The sequence below is a fragment of the Oncorhynchus kisutch genome, linkage group LG30 (genome assembly GCF_002021735.2).
Source record: "Oncorhynchus kisutch isolate 150728-3 linkage group LG30, Okis_V2, whole genome shotgun sequence".
Classification (NCBI taxonomy): Eukaryota; Metazoa; Chordata; class Actinopteri; order Salmoniformes; family Salmonidae; genus Oncorhynchus; species Oncorhynchus kisutch.
Window position 1 is genome coordinate 9,034,651 of NC_034203.2, and position 20,777 is coordinate 9,055,427.

At 40.4% G+C, this 20,777-nt stretch overlaps 1 protein-coding gene and 1 long non-coding RNA gene across 4 annotated transcripts; both read left to right on the forward strand.

Annotated features, from left to right (window-relative positions):
- Window positions 1-6,220: 6,220 nt before the first annotated feature.
- dcun1d1 (DCN1, defective in cullin neddylation 1, domain containing 1 (S. cerevisiae)) lies at window positions 6,221-9,941 on the forward strand. Its single transcript, XM_020467381.2, has 7 exons — window positions 6,221-6,709; window positions 7,623-7,836; window positions 7,992-8,160; window positions 8,402-8,532; window positions 8,636-8,718; window positions 8,889-8,985; window positions 9,299-9,941. The coding sequence occupies exons 1-7, from the start codon at window positions 6,707-6,709 to the stop codon at window positions 9,373-9,375; spliced, it is 774 nt and encodes a 257-aa protein (XP_020322970.1). The 5' UTR covers window positions 6,221-6,706; the 3' UTR covers window positions 9,376-9,941.
- A 4,689-nt stretch (window positions 9,942-14,630) lies between these two features.
- Window positions 14,631-18,133, forward strand: LOC116358561 (uncharacterized). 3 transcript variants are annotated; one of them, XR_004206281.1, is made up of 5 exons: window positions 14,631-15,001; window positions 15,664-15,774; window positions 15,869-15,945; window positions 16,937-17,036; window positions 17,283-18,133. It is a non-coding gene; the product is annotated as an uncharacterized LOC116358561 (long non-coding RNA). The 3 variants fall into 3 exon arrangements; XR_004206282.1 differs by having other exon boundaries at window positions 14,632-15,001; window positions 16,937-17,005; XR_004206283.1 differs by lacking the exon at window positions 14,631-15,001 and adding an exon at window positions 15,044-15,151.
- Window positions 18,134-20,777: the final 2,644 nt, after the last annotated feature.

Here is a 20,777-nt window from a genome sequence, read left to right on the forward strand (position 1 = left end):
TTTTTGTGCATATGGAACATTTCTGGGATCTCAGCTGATGAAACATGGGACTAACATTTAACATGTTTAGTTTATATTTCTGTTGTGTGTAGGTTAATAAATAAAAAAAATATGTTTTTTTTCTTATGACAAAATAAAAGCTGATTCAAAGGGGGTGTGGCAGATATCAAAACTCTAGGCAGTAGTGGATAAACATGAAAGGTGGTTATCGAGGAGGGGAAGACACTTCTGTTTGCCTACTAGCGAATTGACACACTCCTCGACCACTTATCGGTTTCTGGGTCATGGAGGAGAAAGGACGGAGGAGAGAGAACAGAGGACGGTAAAGTCTACACCTGTTGTATTCGGAGCATGTGACAAATACATTTTGATTGATTTGATTTAAGGCCAGGCAACACACCCTCATAATCCCTCAACCCCCCCCCCCTTAATATTTTACCAGTTGAATGTAGACACAAATATAAAACTTTATTGTATTAGAATATTTCTGAAATATTGTATAAAAATATGCCAAGTGAGGCAATATGTCATTAAATATGTGCATATTTACATATTGCACGAATACATTTTTGGTTTTATTCTGTTAAGACACTCCAGGACCAGACTTGTCCGGAGCAGATTGTGGATAAATACTTTTTTCATCTTTCTATCTGTAAAACACTAAAGATTTTTCCAAAGAAAATGTTATCTAGAAAAAAAAATGGACAACATATCAACAATTCCCGCTAAGGATAACCACACAAAATTTGGTGAATGCAGGTGCTTCTGGAGCTGAGAAAAATGATCTGGCATGTGGGAAGAGTCTGACTTTTGTGGAAATGGCAGTTGACCTGTTTGGGATAGGGGGCAGCATTTTCACGTTTGGATGAAAAGCGTGCCCAGAGTAAACTGCCTGCTACTCTGTCCCAGTTGCTAATATATGCATATTATTAGTAGATTTATCAGTAGATCGCTGTAAAGCCTTTTTGAAATCGGACACGGTGGGTAGATAAACTTCTTGTTTATCTTTAATTTGGTGTATTGCACTTGTTAATGTATAAAAGTTACATATTTAAAAAATATATTTTCAGCAGAATGTTGTCGAGGGGTGCCGCTAGCAGAAACCCTAGCCATAAGAAGTTAATGTTAAAGACAAGTACACTGAATTTAGACTACCAAACAACAAACTCCTATTTAGACCCAATCACTATCTCTTCAAAGTAATTTATTAAATATAGGCCTAGTGCAGTTTGTAACACTCTATGAAATGGCCTTTTAAATTATGTTTCATTTAATGTAGTGAGCTTTGAAGTGATTGATGTGCAGTATCTAGTATTCATCCCCCTTGACTTATTCCACATTTTGTTGTGTTACAGACTGAATTTAAAATGGATTAAATTGATTCTACACGTACACAATTTTTTAAATGTTAGAAATGTATTGTAAAATGAAATACAGAAATATCTAATTTACATGTGTTCACACCCCTGAGTCAATACTTTATAGAAGCACCTTTGGCAGCGATTACAGCTGTGAGTCTTTCTGGGTAAAGTCTCTAAGAGCTTTCCACACCTGGATTGTGCAACATTTGCCCATTTATTATTTTCAAAACTCTTCAAGCTCTGTCAAATTGGTTGTTGATCATTGCTAGACAACCATTTTAAGGTATTGCTATAGATTTTTAGGTACGGTCGTGGCCAAAAGTTGAGAATGACACAAATATTAATTTTCACAAAGTCTGCTGTCTTTAGATATTTTTGACAGATGTTACTATGGAATACTGAAGTATAATTACAAGCATTTCATAAGTGTCAAAGGATTTTAGTGACAATTACATGAAGTTGATGCAAAGAGTCAATATTTGCAGTGTTGGCCCTTCTTTTTCAAGACCTCTGCAATCCTCCCTGGCATGCTGTCAATTAACTTCTGGGCCACATCCTGACTGATGGCAGCCCATTCCTGCATAATCAATGCTTGGAGTTTGTCAGAATTTGTGGGTTTATGTTTGACCACTCACCTCTTGAGGATTGACCACAAATTCTCAATGGGATTAAGCTCTGGGGAGTTTCCTGGCCATGGACCCAAAATATTGATGTTTTGTTCCCCGAGCCACTTAATTATCACTTTTGCCTTATGGCAAGGTGCTCCATCATGCTGGAAAAGGCAATGTTTGTCACCAAACTGTTCCTGGATGGTTGGGAGAAGTTGCTCTCTGAGGATGTGTTGTACCATTCTTTATTCATGGCTGTGTTCTTAGGCAAAATTGTGAGTGAGCCCACTCCCTTGGCTGAGAAGCAACCCCACACATGAATAGTCTCAGGATGCTTTACTGTTGGCATGACACAGGACTGATGGTAGTGCTCACCTTGTCTTTTCCGGACAAGCTTTTTTCCAGATGCCTCAAACAATCGGAAATGGGATTCATCAGAGAAAATTACTTTACTCCAGTCCTCAGCAGTCCAATCCATGTACCTTTTGCAGAATATCAGTCTATCCGTGATGTTATTTCCTGGAGAGAAGTGGCTTCTTTGCTGCCCTTCTTGACACCAGGCCATCCTCCAAAAGTTTTCATCTCCCTGTGTGTGCAGATGCACGCACAGTGAGATGAAAATGCCTGCTACCATTCCTGAGCAAGCTCTGTACTGGTTGTGCCCCGATCCCGCAGCTGAATCAACTTTAGGAGACGGTCCTGGCCCTTGCTGGACTTTCTTTGGCGCCCTGAAGCCTTCTTCACAACAATTGAACCGCTGTCCTTGAAGTTCTTGATGATCCAATAAATGGTTAATTTAGGTGCAATCTTACTGGCAGCAATATCCTTGCCTGTGAAGCCCTTTTTGTGCAAAGCAATGATGATGGCACATGTTTCCTTGCAGGTAACCATGGATGACAGAGGAAGAACAATGATTCCAAGCACCACCCTCCTTTTGAAGCTTCCAGTCTGTTATTCGAACTCAATCAGCATGACAGAGTGATCTCCAGCCTTGTCCTCCTCAACACTCACACCTGTGTTAATGAGAGAATCACTGACATGATGTCAGCTGGTCCTTTTGTGGCAGGGCTGAAATGCAGTGGAAATGTTTTTGGGGGATTCAGTTCATTTGCATGGCAAAGAGAGACTTTGCAATTAATTGCAATTAATCTGATCACTCTTCATAATATTCTGGAGTATATGCAAATTGCCATCATACAAACTCAGGCAGCAGACTTTGTGAAAATGAATATTTGTGTCATTCTCAAAACTCTTGGCCACGACTGTAGATTTAACTGTAACTCGGCCACTCAGGAACATTCACTGTCTTCTTGGTAAGCAAATCCAGTGTAGATTTGGCCTTGTGTTATAGGTTATTGTCCTGCTGAAAGGCAAATTAATCTCCTAGTGTCTGGTGGAAAGCAGACTACACCAGGTTTTCCTCTAAGATTTTTCCTGTTCTTAGCTTCATACTGTTTCCTTTTTATTCTAAAACACTCCCCAGTCCTTAGTGATTACAAGCACACACATAACATGATGCAGCCACCACTATGCTTGAAAATATGGAGAGTGGTCCTCAGTAATGTGTTGTATTGGATATGCCTGAAATGTAACACTTTTGTATTCAGGACAAAAAACGAATTGCTCTGTCACCTTTGTTTTCCAGTATTACTTTATTGCTTTGGTGCAAACATGATGTATGTTTTGAAATATTTTTATTCGGTACAGACTTCCTTCTCACTCTGTCAATTAGGTTAGTATTGTGGAGTAACTACAATGTTGTTGATCCATCCTCAGTTTTCTCCAATCACAGCCATTAAACTCTGTATCTGTTTTAAAGTCACCATTGGCCTCATGGTGAAATCCCTGAGCAGTTTCCTTCCTCTCTAGCAATGAGTTAGGACGGACACATGTATCTTTGTAATGACTAGGTGTATTGATACATAATCCAAAGTGTATTTACCCATCTACCAATAGGTGCCCTTCTTTGCAAGGCGTTGGAAAAACTCCCTGGTCTTTATGGTTGAATCTGTGTTTGAAATGTACTGCTCGGCTCAGGGACCTTTCAGATAATCGTATGTGTGGGGTACAGAGATGAGGTAGTCATTCAAAAATCATGAGAAACACTATTATTGCACACAGAGTGTGAATTGTTAAGCAAATTGTTATTCCTGAACTGTTTTAGGCTTGCCATAACAAGGGGTTTGAATACTTATTGACTCAAGACTTTACAGCTTTTCATTTTTTATTAATTTCTAAATATAATTCCACTTTGATATTATGGGGTATTGTCCTGTCACGCTAGTGACAATTTAAAAAAAAAAGTAATACAATTTAAAATTAGCATGACAAAATAAAGACATATACATTTTCCTAAAGTTTTGGAAATTGTTCAGTTTACCTTTTGAAAATACTAATGTTAATGGACCAAAATACCAACAAAATGCTAAATTGATAGGTAGATGCAAAAATGTATTTTGAGTCTATAGTACCTGGCCTTAAGGGCCACACAATCAGTGCCGATTTTAGCAAGTAAATCTTTGGGGCAAAAAAAATAATATGTGGGATGCATGCCAGCAAAATCATTACACAACACAACACTAAAAAATACATTAATCACACTATACCACTGCTACACCTTTTCTGGCAGTGAAACCGTTAATTCAGCCTCTTTTACTGCCTTAAAAAAACATAGCTGATATGGCTGACTTGCTTAAACAAATGTGGTTTCTACTGACAATTGAGATGTACAAACTATGGCATAAGGGGACGAAAAGCGGATAAGAGGCAATCCGTAATTTCGATTAAGACATTAATGGACGAGTTCGGACGGATGTAGTCAATATAAATATTTGTTCAGCACTTTTGAAATGCACAGCGACAGAATTCAGAACATGGAGCTTTCTTACAGTGTTCTCCCTATACACCAAGTCAGAACCGTAGGATAAATAAAGGGGGTATATGAGCTGACAATGAAAGCTCTTACAATATTCAATAATTACGTTTCTTAAAAACAGGATATAGGCTACATGTGCACCACATGTAGCCTATAACCTACATGGGGCACAAACATTCTTCATTGACAGCATGGCCAATGTTGAATGTTTATCATTGTAAACTAGGAAAAGAGACCCTTGATCTTAGACTTGGGACCACACAGCCACTCCACTGAATAGCAGGCTAATGATTGCTTTGCTATGCTTGCAGTTAGACACTGATTCCTTCCAAACCACTCATTGTTGAATTTCCAATTTCCAACTTGTTGTGTAATGTTTAAGTTCAATGGCCGATGAGCACCGATACAGTTTATATATAATTTATCTTCGTTATTTCTCTTCATATGACAAGGATTAAAAAGGATTTGCCAGTAGATTGTTGACTTGATTCATGATGATGACTGCTAGCTAAGATTTTGAAAGTCCAATCAAAGCTACTGTAGATATAACATGATTTGACATCATTTGATCTGTGGCCAAGGACCTTGAGCCTTCGTGGATGGGCACTTCTAATGTAACTCTTATGGCAGCACCCAAGGGGCTTGAATTTTCGAGCTCTACCCTTAGACTTGGCACCACCACAGAAAGCACTGAGCTAGGCTGAAACACCTGCATTTTGAAGCTGCCTTACTCAAGAAAACAAATAAGATACCATGTTTGTATGTGGCTTTATTAACTCAGTGATATATATATATTTTTTACATTGTTGAAAACTGATATTAATGCCAAAATAACATGAAAAACAGGCAAGCCCCCCCCCAAAATGGTTTACTAAAAATGTGGAGCTCAAAACAGGTGGGGCTCTCCAATCATTAGCCTGCTATTCAGCGGAGTGGCTGTGTGGTCCCAAATCTAAGATTAAGGTTCTCTTTTCTTAGTTTAAAATTATAAACATTCAACATTGGTCATGCTGTCAAAAAAATAAAATAAATCGGTACTGCAAAAGCTGATTTGAATGACGGGTTTCCACTGTGCACAATGATTTGGAGTGTAGAAATACTCCTGAGTAGAATGGGCCACCATTTCACTGCGACACAATGTACAGAAAATTGTGTACAGTCCAATAAATTATAAGATTACACACAAAAAACGTGTTGATAATTTAGTCTTGAAAAAAACACATTTTATAGAAATATTTTTAATCATTATTTGTATGATAACTATTGTAAAATATATCGACAATGGTCCCCATTTCCCATAATAATTAATTTACAAAGTTAACAGGACGGGACTTTCTAAAAATTACATAAATTTCTTAGGGTGCGTTCGTAAATTCGCTCTGGCTATCTACTCCTATTTCAGAGCGCTCTCGTCTGAATGTGCCAGAGTGCAGAAAAACTGATGAAGTTACGAACGCTCAATATGACCGGTGTAACAAAACGTCATTAAACTGTTGCCAGCAGCACAGTTACATGCGAGTTAAGTATGCTAAGACGAGTAAAATTGTCAGAGTGAGTTATCTCACTTGTGTCTGTAAGTTTCTAGCTAGCTAACCAAACTTTAGCTTGGGTGCTTGACTGCCGTTGTGAGGTCAGAACGCTCGGATCAACCCTACTCCTCGGCCAGAGGGTCCAGTGTACGCTCCGAGAGCGAAAAGCTCTGAATATATGAACGCCCAGATCTCACTCAGGCATTCCAAAGTGAATTTACGAACACACCATTATTCTGAAGGGTTGCAAAAATCCGTGACCCGGAAGAGTTTAGCTAGTTATTCTTGCCTGCTTCACAGCGGTGGGAAAACGAGAGTCGGGCAATTACAAACATGGTGAGGAATATGTTCTGTTTATTTCGTTTTGGTGTCTATTTGTAGTTATCCCCTCCTTAGTTTATCACATTAACACAATGAACACTGAATTCAAACAAACTTGCGTAAACGGTTATCTGTTACCTTTGTTTTTCATCCTAAACACTGCTAACGCTAGCTGTTACTGTTAGCTAGCTAGTTTTTTAGCAACTCGGCTGGATTTCGGTTCATTGTCATTGAACAACCAGGCTAGCTAGCGTGTCAATAATGCAGCATAGCTAGGTTGTCAGACCGCTATAGCCAACAACATATACTAGAGAGTCAATTTAGCAATCTAACTTTGCTAAAGAACCCGGCCAATCTCCGCTAGCTTGTCGTTAAAATGAACAGGTATGCGCCGTCGCGGATCATAGCTTTGAGTAGGCCTGTTTGTTTTGCCTATAAACGCCTTGGCTAAGTAGTGCATACTGGATTAGAATGTGTGAATGGTACAATAACTTAATTGTTGTACTATGTATGTCATGGTAACAATGTTCTGCACCCAAACCTCGCATGCATCGTCGACTAAGCAGTGTTACGTTATGTTGAGTAGATACCTAGAGGAAAGTCATTACAAAACTAAATGACTACATGCATTGAAGGTTGTGCTTATTGACAAGATACCATCAGAAGAAAAGTGCAATGGATGCATGTATTGTTAGGTTTGCAGAATGATGCCAGGAATGGCATTTCTACCTAAGGCTACACAATTTTGAAAGTTCTCACGATTCTGAGCCTGAGTAGAGCTATACTTCAGGGTGTCATTTGGAAAATGCGCAGGAGTTAAAATGAATTGTTTTTAGTTTTGACAAAGCATTGTCAGAATGAAAGGTACAGGTTGTCTTTTAACCTGCGTACTCCATATAGTTTGTCCTGAAAATGTCTCTTTACACAGAACAAGCTGAAGTCCTCACAGAAGGATAAAGTTCGACAGTTCATGATCTTCACACAATCGAATGAGAAGACTGCATTGACCTGTCTGTCACAGAATGACTGGAAACTAGATGTCGCCACAGACAACTTTTTCCAAAATCCAGACCTCTACCATTCGAATCTAAAAGGAGCATTAGACAAGAAAAAGTTAGAACAGCTCTACAACAGATACAGAGGTAAGTGTCAACTCAAGGTTGTGAAGGTTTTAAGACAGTAAAAACAACAGCAGTATTACTGGCTGTAAAAAATTAAAACTGCTGCATGCCCTGCATGCTGTTGCTCACAGTGATGAAAGTATTAATTGAACCCACCCCCTTTATCCTTTACTTAGACCCACAAGATGACAACAAGATCGGTATAGATGGCATCCAGCAGTTCTGTGACGACTTGGGCCTGGACCCAGCCAGTATTAGTGTGCTCCTCATTGCCTGGAAGTTCCGGGCAGCAACACAGTGCGAGTTCTCCAGACAGGAGTTCATGGACGGGATGGCAGAACAAGGGTGAGGACTGGCTTTGCAAGAGATAGGTTTCACTTTATTTCTGTGTCCAATTTGACTGACTCTAAGTGACATGTTTTTGTGTTACCTGGTTTCATCATGTAACTATAGAGGAAATTGTCATCCATCATCACTATCAGCCATTTAGTTGTGTAACCGAATGTAGGTTAAGCTCTTTCTCCACATCGGGTAGGCTAACACTTAAACCAGTAATTGGTGCTAAAGCTTATTTTGTTCTCCTCAGGTGTGACAGTATAGAGAAACTAAAATCCCAACTACCAAAAATGGAGCAAGAATTAAAGGACCAAGGGAAATTTAAGGACTTTTACCAATTTACATTTAACTTTGCAAAGAATCCTGGCCAGAAAGGTTTGGGTAAGCAATCAATTTTGACTCTCCTGATCTATTTTCATAGTCTACTCTGCTCCTTGGACTTGGATTTCTCTCAGACATGTGCTCATTGTTGTGCATTTTCTAGACTTAGAAATGGCAATTGCGTATTGGAATTTAGTACTGGCTGGAAGATTCAAATTCCTGGACCTGTGGAATACATTTTTAGTGGTAAGTTATTTATTTTCACTTAATTTAATACATTTTATTGGTCCCCCGAAGGGAAATTGAATGGTGGGTTTGCTTCAGTTGAAGGCTTCAATAAACATGTTGGACGATAAATGGAGGTTAGTTGTTTCTCTTGATGCTCATTTGGATGTTTTCCTCTACTTCCCCTGCAGGAGCACCATAAACGATCGATCCCTAAGGACACCTGGAACCTCTTGTTAGACTTCAGCACAATGATAACTGATGACATGTCCAATTATGACGAGGAAGGTTTGTGTTAAAAAAACTAAAAAAAAAAACTATAGCTATCCATTGCCTCAGGTCGGGTGCATGACAATGGAATTGGTTGTGAATAGAACAATATGGAACCAGCCCACTTGTTGCCTCTTCCAATAATCACTAGATATTAAAGGTTGTTTTCTTTCTTAACCCAGCATCTTTTGTGCTTCCATATTTAAGATAAAGCAAGTTTCTTTTTAAGCATGAAACATTAGTGAGAATATTGTCTAGTCAATGTTCTACCTCATGGGTCTAATAGAGACATTTCATTGTTTTTCTGTCATTTTTGTCTCTTCCCTCCAAGGAGCGTGGCCAGTCCTCATTGACGATTTTGTGGAGTTTGCGCGGCCGCACATCGGTACCAAAAGCACAGCAGTCTAGGTTCCCAAACTCGGAACGTCCATACGTTTGTTTATACAAAAAACACAACCAAGGCCGTGAAACGGAGCACAGGGGACTGCACTGAGCTGAGATCTATGTTGCCTTTTCCAACCCTCAGGACTGAGATGTTTTACACAAAGACTATATAAAAGGCATGTCTCCTCGTCGGTCGTCTTGTGGTGGTTTGGGCTTTTATCTTTAGTATGGGGCTTTTTTTGCGTCGACTCTAGCCTCCTGGAGAGGAGTCGCCATCCTGGACCTTACAGTTCCTGTCCCAGTGTTTAGTATATGCGGTCAAGGTTCGCGTGAAGCAAACCAACACCCCGAAAAGACAAATACAATTGTATCGTATTCTAAATACAAGGGTCCGTGAGGGAATATCATTCTTTAAATATGAAATAGAATTTTAATACTTTGTGTGCATTCCTGCTATGAATTTTGTTTTATGAGACATTTGTGTGACTGACCAGTACAAAAGCATTGATTGTAATATTTTTTTGGGTTTTAAGCATAATGCTTTTCAATACACATGTATAAGGTAATAAAATGTTTCAATTTGGTATCTCTTTAATGTGTCCAAGGCTCTTTGTGTGTTGATGATGCACACTTGTCTGTCATTTTTCTATGCAAAAGTTTATACCGGAAAGTTGCATTTCATATGAACTTGTCTGGCATATGCTGAAAGGATGTACTATTCTTCCAATTTGGGGGGGGGGGGGGGGGGGTAGTAGTATATGTTTAAATATTTTTTTCTGTTCCAAAATATTCTCACTCATAGAGAGAGATGTGATTGTATACTAAGAAAGGTTTTAAATTGTTTTAGTCAAATATGACATGTTTGTGCTTCTTGCTGTCAATTTGCATTCTACAAATGAGTGATTGTATTCCGTTGACACCAGGTAGGATGCGGCCATGGACTCGGCTCTTTACGCCAAATCCTGGTTCTGCCATCTGCATGACGCAACAGGGTCAGGGATTAGTCGGACTAGGTGATGTTGTTCCACTCAAGTGTTGGTGATCGCGTGCCCATTGGAGCTGCTTTTGTTCTTAGCTGATAGGAGTAGAACCAGATGTGGTAGTCAAGGCAATAGCCCATCCGTGACAATGACCGACAAGTGCGTTCTGAGTTACCGTTCTGCACACCACTGTTGTACTGTGCAATTATTTACCTGTTTGTGGCCCACCTGTTAGCTTGCATGATTTTTGCCATTCTTCTTTCATCAACATGAAAGAGAGGAGGATGGTATTGGCGTTTCTCTACAAGTAAAGTGAGTCAACATGTTTTTCTACTTGCAGGAGCGTACAGAACCATGGACAGCCAGATCATATTTAGCTTACGTTGATTGGACTAAATTAAAAAATATATATTTTAGTTGTCACTGTATTAGACTAAGTAGAGGTGATTTGATGATGCTGGAATAGTGGAGGCAGCCCCTGTTTTCTTTGCGACTTGCGGTAACTCCCTGTGGTTCTTAATCAATAATTGTTTAGTGGTTGTAAAATTTCGGAAACATTAACTTGCTTGATCATGCTGTAGGTCATGTAACTGTCTGTTACTGTACATTCAATATGCTTTGTGGACTTCATTGGAAAGAGGTTGCTGTCTGGTTTTGTGAAACAACACCGGTGTGGTTAAATTTATTCTGCCACCGTGTCTTATTGTCTCGGCCTTTAGGCCTATATATCACAGTCGCAAGGCTGGTAGACGTGTATATTTAATATATTTCTACAATTTGTCTTATTAACATCTGATTTTAAACAACCTCATTACTAACCCTAACCTTAAATTAAGACCAAGAAAAACATTTTAGTTTTCATACATTTTTACGATAAAGCCAATTTTGACTTTTGACAATGCTATGTAAACTCAGCAAAAAAATAATGTCCTCTCACTGTCAACAGTGTTTATTTTCAGCAAACTTAACATGTGAAAATATTTATATGAACCTAAGATTCAACAACTGAGACATAAACTGAACATGTTCCACAGAACTTGAATAATGTGTCCTTGAACAAAGGGGGGTCAAAATCAAAAGTAACAGCCAGTATCTGGTGTGGCCACCTCCTCATGGACTCCACCAGATTTTCCAGTTCTTGCTGTGAGAGGTTACCCCACTCTTCCACCAAGGCACCTGCAAGTTCCCTGACATTTCTGGGGGGAATGGCCCTAGCCCTCACCCTCCGATCCAACAGGACCCAGACGTGCTCAATGGGATTGAGATTTGGGCTCTTCACTGGCCATGGCAGAACACTGACATTCCTGTCCTGTAGGAAATCACGCACAGAACGAGCGACATTGTCATGCTGGAGAGTCATGTCAGGATGAGCTTGCAGGAAGGGTACCACATGAGGGAGGAGGATGTCTTCCCTGTAACGCACAGTGTTGAGATTGCCTGCAATGACAACAAGCTCAGTCCAATGATGCTGTGACACACCGCCCCAGACCATGACAGACCCTCCACCTCCAAATCAATCCCGGTCCAGGCCTCAGTGTAACGCTCATTCCTTCGACGATAAATGCGAATCCGACCATCCCCCCTGGTGAGACAAAACCGCGACTCGTCAGTGAAGAGCACTTTTTGCCAGTCCTATCTGGTCCAGCGACGGTGAGTTTGTGCCCGTAGGTGATCTTGTTGCCGGTGATGTCTGGTGAGGACCTGCCTTACAACAGACCTACAAGCCCTCAGTCCAGCCTATCGCAGCCTATTGCGGACAGTCTGAGCACTGATGGAGGGATTGTGCATTCCTGGTGTAACTCGGCAGTTGTTGCCAATCCTGTACCTGTCCCGCAGGTGTGATATTTGGATGTACTGATCCTGTGCAGGGGTTGTTACACGTGGTCTGCCACTGCGAGGACGATCATCTGTCCGTAGAGTCTCCCTGTAGCACTGTCGTAGGCGTCTCACAGTACGGACATGGCAATTTATTGCCCTGACCACATCTGCAGTCCTCATGCCTCCTTGCAGCATGCCTAAGGCACGTTCATGCAGATGAGCAGGGACCCATGGCATCTTTCTTTTTGTGTTTTCAGAGTCAGTAGAAAGGCCTCTTTAGTGTCCTAAGTTTTCATAACTGTTACCTTAATTGCCCACCGTCTGTAAGCTGTCATCTTATCGACCGTTCCACAGGTGCATGTTCATGAATTGTTTATGGTTCATTGAACAAGCTTGGGAAACAGTGTTTAAACCCTTTACAATGAAGATTTGTGAAGTTATTTGGATTTTTACAAATTATCTTTGGAAGACCGGGTCCTGAGAAAGAGACGTTTTCTTTTTTTGCTGAGTTTAGTTTTGACATTTGTGTTAATTGTTTTAAGAGAATGGAACTTTGTTTCCAAATCAACTGAGAATATGTTTCTACCATGGGTGATGTGCTTCTTGTAAGGCTGACCGAGAGAAAGAGGAGAAGGTGATCCGAGCGCTGGAGAACACGCTCCACGTCGTCAACAGGCGCGACACAACCTATCGCAAATCCTTCAACCAAGTGACTGAATCCAGTACGTACAGTATGAGGAAACATTCCTAGTGAGACAACCTGATTCCTACGAAGCTCAGGCCTCTATGCCTGTTGTGTTTTGAAGGTGAGGAGTATCAGGAGACGACATGGACCTGACCAGGGAAAAACTCCTGGCCCTTGCCATTACGTGAGCATGGGTTTTCCACTGGGCCATCATCTTCTCACTTGTTTATGAACCTGGAGTATAATTAAGCAATAAGGCCCGAGGTGGTATGGTATATGGACAATATACCACGGCTAAGGGCTGTTCTTATGCACGACGCAATGCAGAGTGCCTGGATACAGCCCTTAGTCTGATATACCACGGCTTTCAGCCAATCAGCATTCAGCGCTCGAACCACCCAGTTTGTAATCGCCTTTTGTGTACTTAATTTCCATTTTGTGTTACTTTACCGTTCTCTTTCTTTCTCTCTTTCTCTGCCTTTCTCATGTGCAGTGTTCTAGATTTGTCCTAAGCCCTATCATTATCTCTCTCCTTTTCTGTTCATCACCTGGCTTACATTGGCTGCTTGTATTAATAACATTCCCTCGCGTCCCAAGAACAATAGAGGTTGAAAATAGACTCCTCTGACAACTCACTCTTAACTACCTGACAGTACAATCAAATCTGTGCGTGTGTCGTCTGTATGTTTGTGCGTGCGGGTGTGTATTTACATGTTTGTTTGTTTGTTTGAGGATTCTATCATTAGGGCATGAACAATACACTCCACAGCCTGCTTCAAGGGGGCGTTTCTGAACGATAGGACTGAAGAGGACTAGTCACGGATCCTGTCCATGAACAAAGAACTGGTTTCCCAGCATGATAACAAGTGTGTTACCATTATTCTATGACAGAAAACAAATCATGAATTGCAAAACATTGAAATATTGGGTCACACTTTACTGTAGTCCCCCTTATGTATGCATTCATAATAAAACCTTTATAACAGTTACATAAGACGTTATGTCTGTCGTAGGCAGTGATAACGATTGCTATCGATGACAGGCAACTTTGTTGTAATGTGCCCTTATGTCAACTGCCTCTATAACACAGGCTACATAACCACTAATGTCATGTGCTATAACAATAGGTTACGGGACAACAAACACAATTGCATGTTATTGATGGCAATTTGAATGCACAGTTCCTGAGGTCCATTGTCGTGCCATTCATCCACCGCCATCCCCTCATGTTTCAGCATGATAGTGCTGTATAACATCCCCACAGCATGATGCTGCCGCCACCATGCTTCACCGTAGGGATGGTGCCAGGTTTCCTCCAGACGTGACGCTTGGCATTCAGGCCAAAGAGTTCAATCTTGGTTTCATCAGACCAGAGAATCTTGTTTCTCATCGTCTGAGCGTCTTTAGGTGCCTTTTGGCAAACTCCAAGCAGGCTGTCATGTGCAGTGGTCTAAGGCACTGCATCGCAGTGCTAGAGGCATCAGTACAGACCTGGGTTTGATCCCGGGCTGTATCACAACCAGCCGTGATCGGGAGTCCCATAGGGCCCACACAATTGGCCCAGCATTATCCGGGTTAGGGGATGGTTTGGCTGGGGGGGGGGTTACTTGTCTCGTCAAGCCCTAGCAACTCCTTGTGTGGGCCGGGCGCCTGCAGACTGACCTCTGTCGCCAGTTGGACGGTGTTTCCTCTGAAACATTGGTGCAGCTGGCTTCCAGTTTGAGCGGGTGGGTGTTAAGAAGCGCGGTTTGGCGGGTCATGTTTCAGAGGACGAAACCTTTGCCTCCCGAGCCCTTTTGGGGAGTTGCAGCGATGAGAACGAAAAAGGCATTAAAATGAAAAAAATGTTTGTTTGTCTGATATATGAAACAACTTCCTCATAGCTATTCAAATAGGTTCAAGAAGAGGCTGCCTGACTTTTTGGCTCAAATCACTTGTGCCACAAATGATTTCTTTGAAAACCTGAGCATTGTTCAAAAGGCAACTCCCTTCCACAAAGAAAAGAGGCGACCACTTCCTCGTGCCTCACAAAGATTGTCAGACGGACTCGCTGAACTGAATCTTGTCACACCTGAGCACAGTCTGTGTTCTGTCATCTGAAACAACATAATGCTGTTCCTATTATTTTGTGGCGGATGTTTTGCGTTGTCTGCAGGGCAAACCTTTGGTAAGTTATCCATTGAATATTTTATTTTGTGTTTATGATCAAAATAAAGGCGTGTGAGACCTTTAGTCCAGAGGACAATGATTGCTAAAGTATGACCAAACCCAGACATCCGTGAAGACATGGAATAGTCAGTGTGTCTTCCAGTCATGAGTAAGTCTAACTTATTTATTATGGTTGGAAAATAATAGAACTATGCAATAGGATGGCAGGGAGCCTAGTGGTTAGAGCGTTGGACTAGTAACCGAAAGGTTACTAATCTGTCGTTCTGCCCCTGAGCAAGGCAGTTAACCTGCTGTTCCTAGGCCATCATTGAAAATAAGAATTTGTTCTTAACTGACTTTCCTAGTTAAATAAAGGTAGAATCAGATCATTGAAACTGGATCATTTTGTGTGTGGAATTCAAAATTATTGAAGAAAGTAGAGAAGTGTGATGACTACTGTGGAAAACATGTATTTTTATTTTTTATTGCTGGTTGTGTTCATACAGTAGATATGAGATACTAGACTGGGTACCAGTCTGTTCAGGCTAACATTCCACTCCTTGTCATTTTTGTAATGTTTTCCATAATGACACTGAGTACAAGGAGTGAAACGTTAGTATCAAACAGGTCTGGAATTCAGGCTAATGAAATACAATTTCACGTCAATATTTTCCCCATCAGCTCCAACACCTTCAATGGGACAAGTGAACAGCACAACACAGGTAACAACACCTCCAGCTCCCACTACTCCATATGTGGACCCACCTTTTGGTACTGACACAGCTACTAGTGGTGGGTATATAAGCATGACGTACATGCATTTAATTATGATACTTTAATAATTGTCTTTACGTACTGAATTAATCTAATACTCTTACCCTAATAGGATTTGCAATTCTTCGAACAGCTGTCACTTCTTATCAGGAGCTAAATAAGACTACAGTTGATCCAGTCTTGAGTCAGGTAATGTTTCCTTCTGCAATTATGGTGGTCTGCTTGATAAAAAAAATGTTTAAAAAACTCAACCCTAACAGTGATGCATCTGCTGAACAAAAATATAAATGCAACATGCAACAATTTCATTGATTTTACTGAGTTACACTTCATATGAGGAAATCTGTCAATTGAAATAAGTTCATTAGGCCCTAATCTATGGATTTCACATGACTGGGAATAGAGATATGCATCTGTTAGTCACAGATACCTTTAAAAGAAATGGACCTCACAATAGGCCACAGAATCTCATCATGGTATTTATGTGCATTCAAATTGCCATCTATAAAATGAAATTGTGTTCTTTGTCTGTAGCTTATGCCTGCCCTCACCATAACCCCACTGCCTCCATGGGGCACTCGGTTCACTATGTTGATATCAGCAAACCGCTCTCCCACAGGACGCCATACATGTGGTCTGCGGTTGTGATGACATTGGAGGCAGCTTATGGTAGAGAAATTAACAACATCTCTGGTGGACATCCTTGCAATAAGCATGCCAATTGCACACTCCCTCAAAACTTGAGACACCTGTGGCGTTGTGTGACAAAACTGCACATTTTAGAGTGGCCGTTTATTGTCCCCAGCACAAGGTGCACCTGTGTAATGATCGTGCTGTTTAATCAGCTTTGTAATATGCCACACCAGTCAGGTGGATGAATTATCTTGGCAAAGGAGAAATGCTCAAATATTTGTGCACAAAATGTGAGAAAAATAAGCTTTTTGTGCTTCTGGAAAATTTCTGGAATCTTTTAATTCAGCTCATGAAGCAACACTACCAACACTACCTGTTGCGTTTATATTTTTGCTTTGTGTATTTCCCTGGTAGCAATGTACTGTATGTATATAGTTTATATATAGTTCCACTGAATATTAGTTATCTATTAAAATAATATTATTTCTGTTGGAATAAGATATGGATCAGATGAGTTTAAGATTACGTAAAATATTCTCTCTTCTAGATCTATGACGTCATTGGTGCGCAGCAACCTAATCTGGAATTTCAGCTGACTGTGAAAACTGTCCAGAAGGTTTGATGGATTATGATTCAATGCATAACAGGTTAACATTTTTATGGCACAATCATGTGCTGCAACTTATACAGTATGCCAATTTGAACTATTATACTACTTACTGAATTTTCTACAATATTTTTAATTCTGTTTCAGTAAAAAAAAATGTAAAGAGATGCTACAGAGGTTTGTATTCGACTCTGAATTCCAAGTCGAGAACTCGGGCCTCTTTCTAGAGCTCCGACTTTTTGACCTGAAGGTCACTGACGTCATGATTCAACCTCGTTTTTTTCAGCGTTCCCAGTTGTCTTGAAAGCACCATAAATCCAGAGAATGACAAAGTTTGATGACAAAGTTTGCCCACAAGAAGGACTGCCATGCCACCTGATGTTGTGTAGTAAGCTGTTAGTATCCCATGTGTGTCACCCTAAGTCACACTCTTTCCCTCTCAGAATTTAGCCTCATGTTCTGACTTGGTGGACTGATTAGCCTGTTTTAGAGAAATGTCATCATCGAATATTATAAGAGCTTTCATTGTCTCCTTATATGCCCCCGTTATTTATCCTACAGTTCTGACTTGGCTATACAGGGAAAATACTGTAAGAATGCCTGATGTTCTGAATGCTGTCGCTGACCATTTCAAAAGTGTTGAACAAATAGGCATATCAACTACATCCGTCTTGGCTTGCTCATCATTAATGTCTTAATCGAAATTACGGCTTGCCTCTTATCCGCTCATCGTTCCCTTATGCCATAGTTTGTACATCTCAATTGTTATATAGGTCTATCTCATTAGTATCTAATAATTTTAAGAAATGTTGGAATTATGCATTTCATTGTTTTGCTTACTTTGTGTATTATAATTAGTTAATGTGCTTTTCTTCCGCTAGGAGGGGATACTATATAATGTTGTTAGGTCTGTAACCATGTTTGCCAGTGATAGTCTCCTCCCATTCAAATATTTTTTTTCAACAAAAAGTTAAGTAATGGACAAATGTGATTTCAGATAATATTTGGAGGGTTGTTTTGTTTGCGCAATGCGCTGTCTGTGCGTCTGTATATTGTCTATAAAAGTGGATCCGTGTGATTGTGTTTTCCTTCCTTTTTAGACCACAATAGGCCTAATAAAATACTTCAAGAAGCTAACCGCATCTCTCTCTCTCTCTCTCTCTCTCTCTCTCTTTCTCTCTCTCTTCTCTTCTCTTCTCTTCTCTTCTCTTCTCTTCTCTTCTCTCTCTCTCTCTCTCTCTCTCTCTCTCTCTCTCTCTCTCTCTCTCTCTCTCTCTCTCTCTCTCTCTCTCTCTCTCTCTCTCTCTCTCTCTCTCTCTCTCTCTCTCTCTCTCTCTCTCTCTCTCTCTCTGTGTGTGTGTGGTGACTTAAAGAAGAGTAAACTTAAGGCGTCAACATCTTGCTGAATTTATCTGACCTAACATCTACCTGAATTTCTGTCGGTATCCATTTTGAAAGTGCTGAAGGAAGGCCTACCTCAGAGCAGCTTGTTTGCTTGCACTTGCATATATTTAGGGCTATGTGTCAAAACTCATGTTGGCATTCATAATTATTGAAGGAGAATACGGTTCTTATCAAGTTACTGTACACAAATCCACAAGGAGTCAGTAGAAACCATGTTTATTTAAGCAAGTCAGCGATATACAGTACCAGTCAAATGTTTGGACACACCTACTCATTCAAGGATTTTTCTTTATGTTTGACTATTTTCTACATTGTATAATAATAGTAAAGACATCAAAACTATGAAATAACACATATGGAATCATGTAGTAACCAAAAAGGTGTTAAACAAATTATAAATTATATTTTAGATTCTTCAAAGTAGCCACCCTTTGCCTTGATGACAGCTTTGCACACTCTTGGAATTCACTCAACCAGCTACACCCGGAATGCTTTTCCAACAGTCTTGAAGGAGTTCCCACATATGCTGAGTTGGCTGCTTTTCCTTCACTCTGCTGTCCAACTCACCCCAAACCATCTCAATTGGGTTGAGGTTAGGTGATTGCGGAAGCCAGGTCATCTGATGCAGCACTCCATCACTCTCCTTCTTGGTCAAATAGCCTTTACACAGCCTGGAGGTGTATTGGCTCATTGTCCTGTTGAAAAACAAATGATAGTCCCACTATGCACAAACCATATGGGATGGAGTATCACTGCAGAATGCTGGGGTAGCCATGCTGGTTAATTGTGCCTTGAATTCTAAATAAATCACAGTGTCACCAGCAAAGCACCATGACACCTCCTCCTCCATTCTTCACGGTGGGAACCACACATGCGGAGATCATTCGTTCATCTACTCTGCGTCTCACAAAGAGACCGCGGTTGGAACCAAAAATCTAAAATGTCCCATTTCTCTTGCTCGTGTTTCTTGACCCAAGCAAGTCTCTTCTTCTTATTGGTGTCCTTTAGTTGTGTTTTTCTTACAGCAATTTGACCATGAAGTATTTATTAACGCAGACTCCTCTGAACAGTTGATGTTGAGATGTGTTTGTTACTTGAACTCTGTGAAGCATTTATTTGGACGGCAGTCTGAGGCTGACAACTCTAATGAACTTATCTTCCGCAGCAGAGGTAACTCTGGGTCTACCTTTCCTGTGGCGGTCCTCATGAGAGCCAGTTTCATCATAGCGGTTTTTGCGATTGCACTTGAAGAAACTTTAAAAGTTCTTGAAATTTTCCGGATTGACTGACCTTCATGTCTTAAAGTAATGATGGACTGTCGTTTCTCTTTGCTTATTTTTTTTCTCTTTGCTTATGGACTTTTGGTCTTTTACCAAATAGGGCTATCTTCTGTATACCACCCCTACCTTGTCACAACACAACTGATTGGCTCAAATCATTAAGAAGGAAAGAAATTCCACAAATGAACTTTTAACAAGGGCACACCTGTTAGTTGAAATGCATTCTAGGTGACTACCTCATGAAGCTGGTTGAGATAATGCCAAGAGTGTGCAAAGCCATCATCAAGGCTAAGGGTGGCTACTTTGAAGAATCTCAAAATATATTTCGATTTGTTTAACACTTTTTTGGTTACTACATGATTCCATATGTGTTATTTCCGAGTGTTGATATCTTCACTATGGCAACTGTGAGACTTTCTGGGCAAGTCTCTTAGAGCTTTGTACACCTGGATTGTACAATATGTTTTCCATTATTCTTAAAAAATTCTTCAAGCTCTGTCAAGTTGATTGTTGATCATGGCTAAAACAGCCATTTTCAGGCCAATTTAAGTCAAAACTCTTAACTACGCCAGTCAGGGACATTCAATGTCCTAGGTTATTGTCCTACTGAAAGGTGAATTTGTTTCCCAGTGTCTGTTGGAAAGCAGACTGAACTATGTTTTCCTCTAGGATTTTGCCTGTGCTTAGCTCTTTTCTGTTTCTTGGTGATGAAGTAGTCATTCAAAAAATCATGTTGAACACTATTATTGCACACAGTATGTCCAGGCAATTTATTATGTGACTTGTTAAGCAAAATTTGACTCCTGAAGTTATGTAGGGTTGCCATAAAAAAGGGGTTGAATGCTTATTGAATGCTTTAAATGCTGTATTCAGTTGTAAAATGTCTAAAAACATAATTCCACTTTAACATTATGGGGTATTGTATGTACGCCAGTGACACAAAATCTCTATTTAATCCATTCTAAATGAATCTGTAATAAAACAAAATGTGGAAAAAGAAATGGGGTGTGAATACTTTCTGAAGGCCCTGCACGTACCCATGGCCACGTGCCACGAGTTGATGTGGCCTGCTGGCGATCAGTAGGCTTCTGCATTAC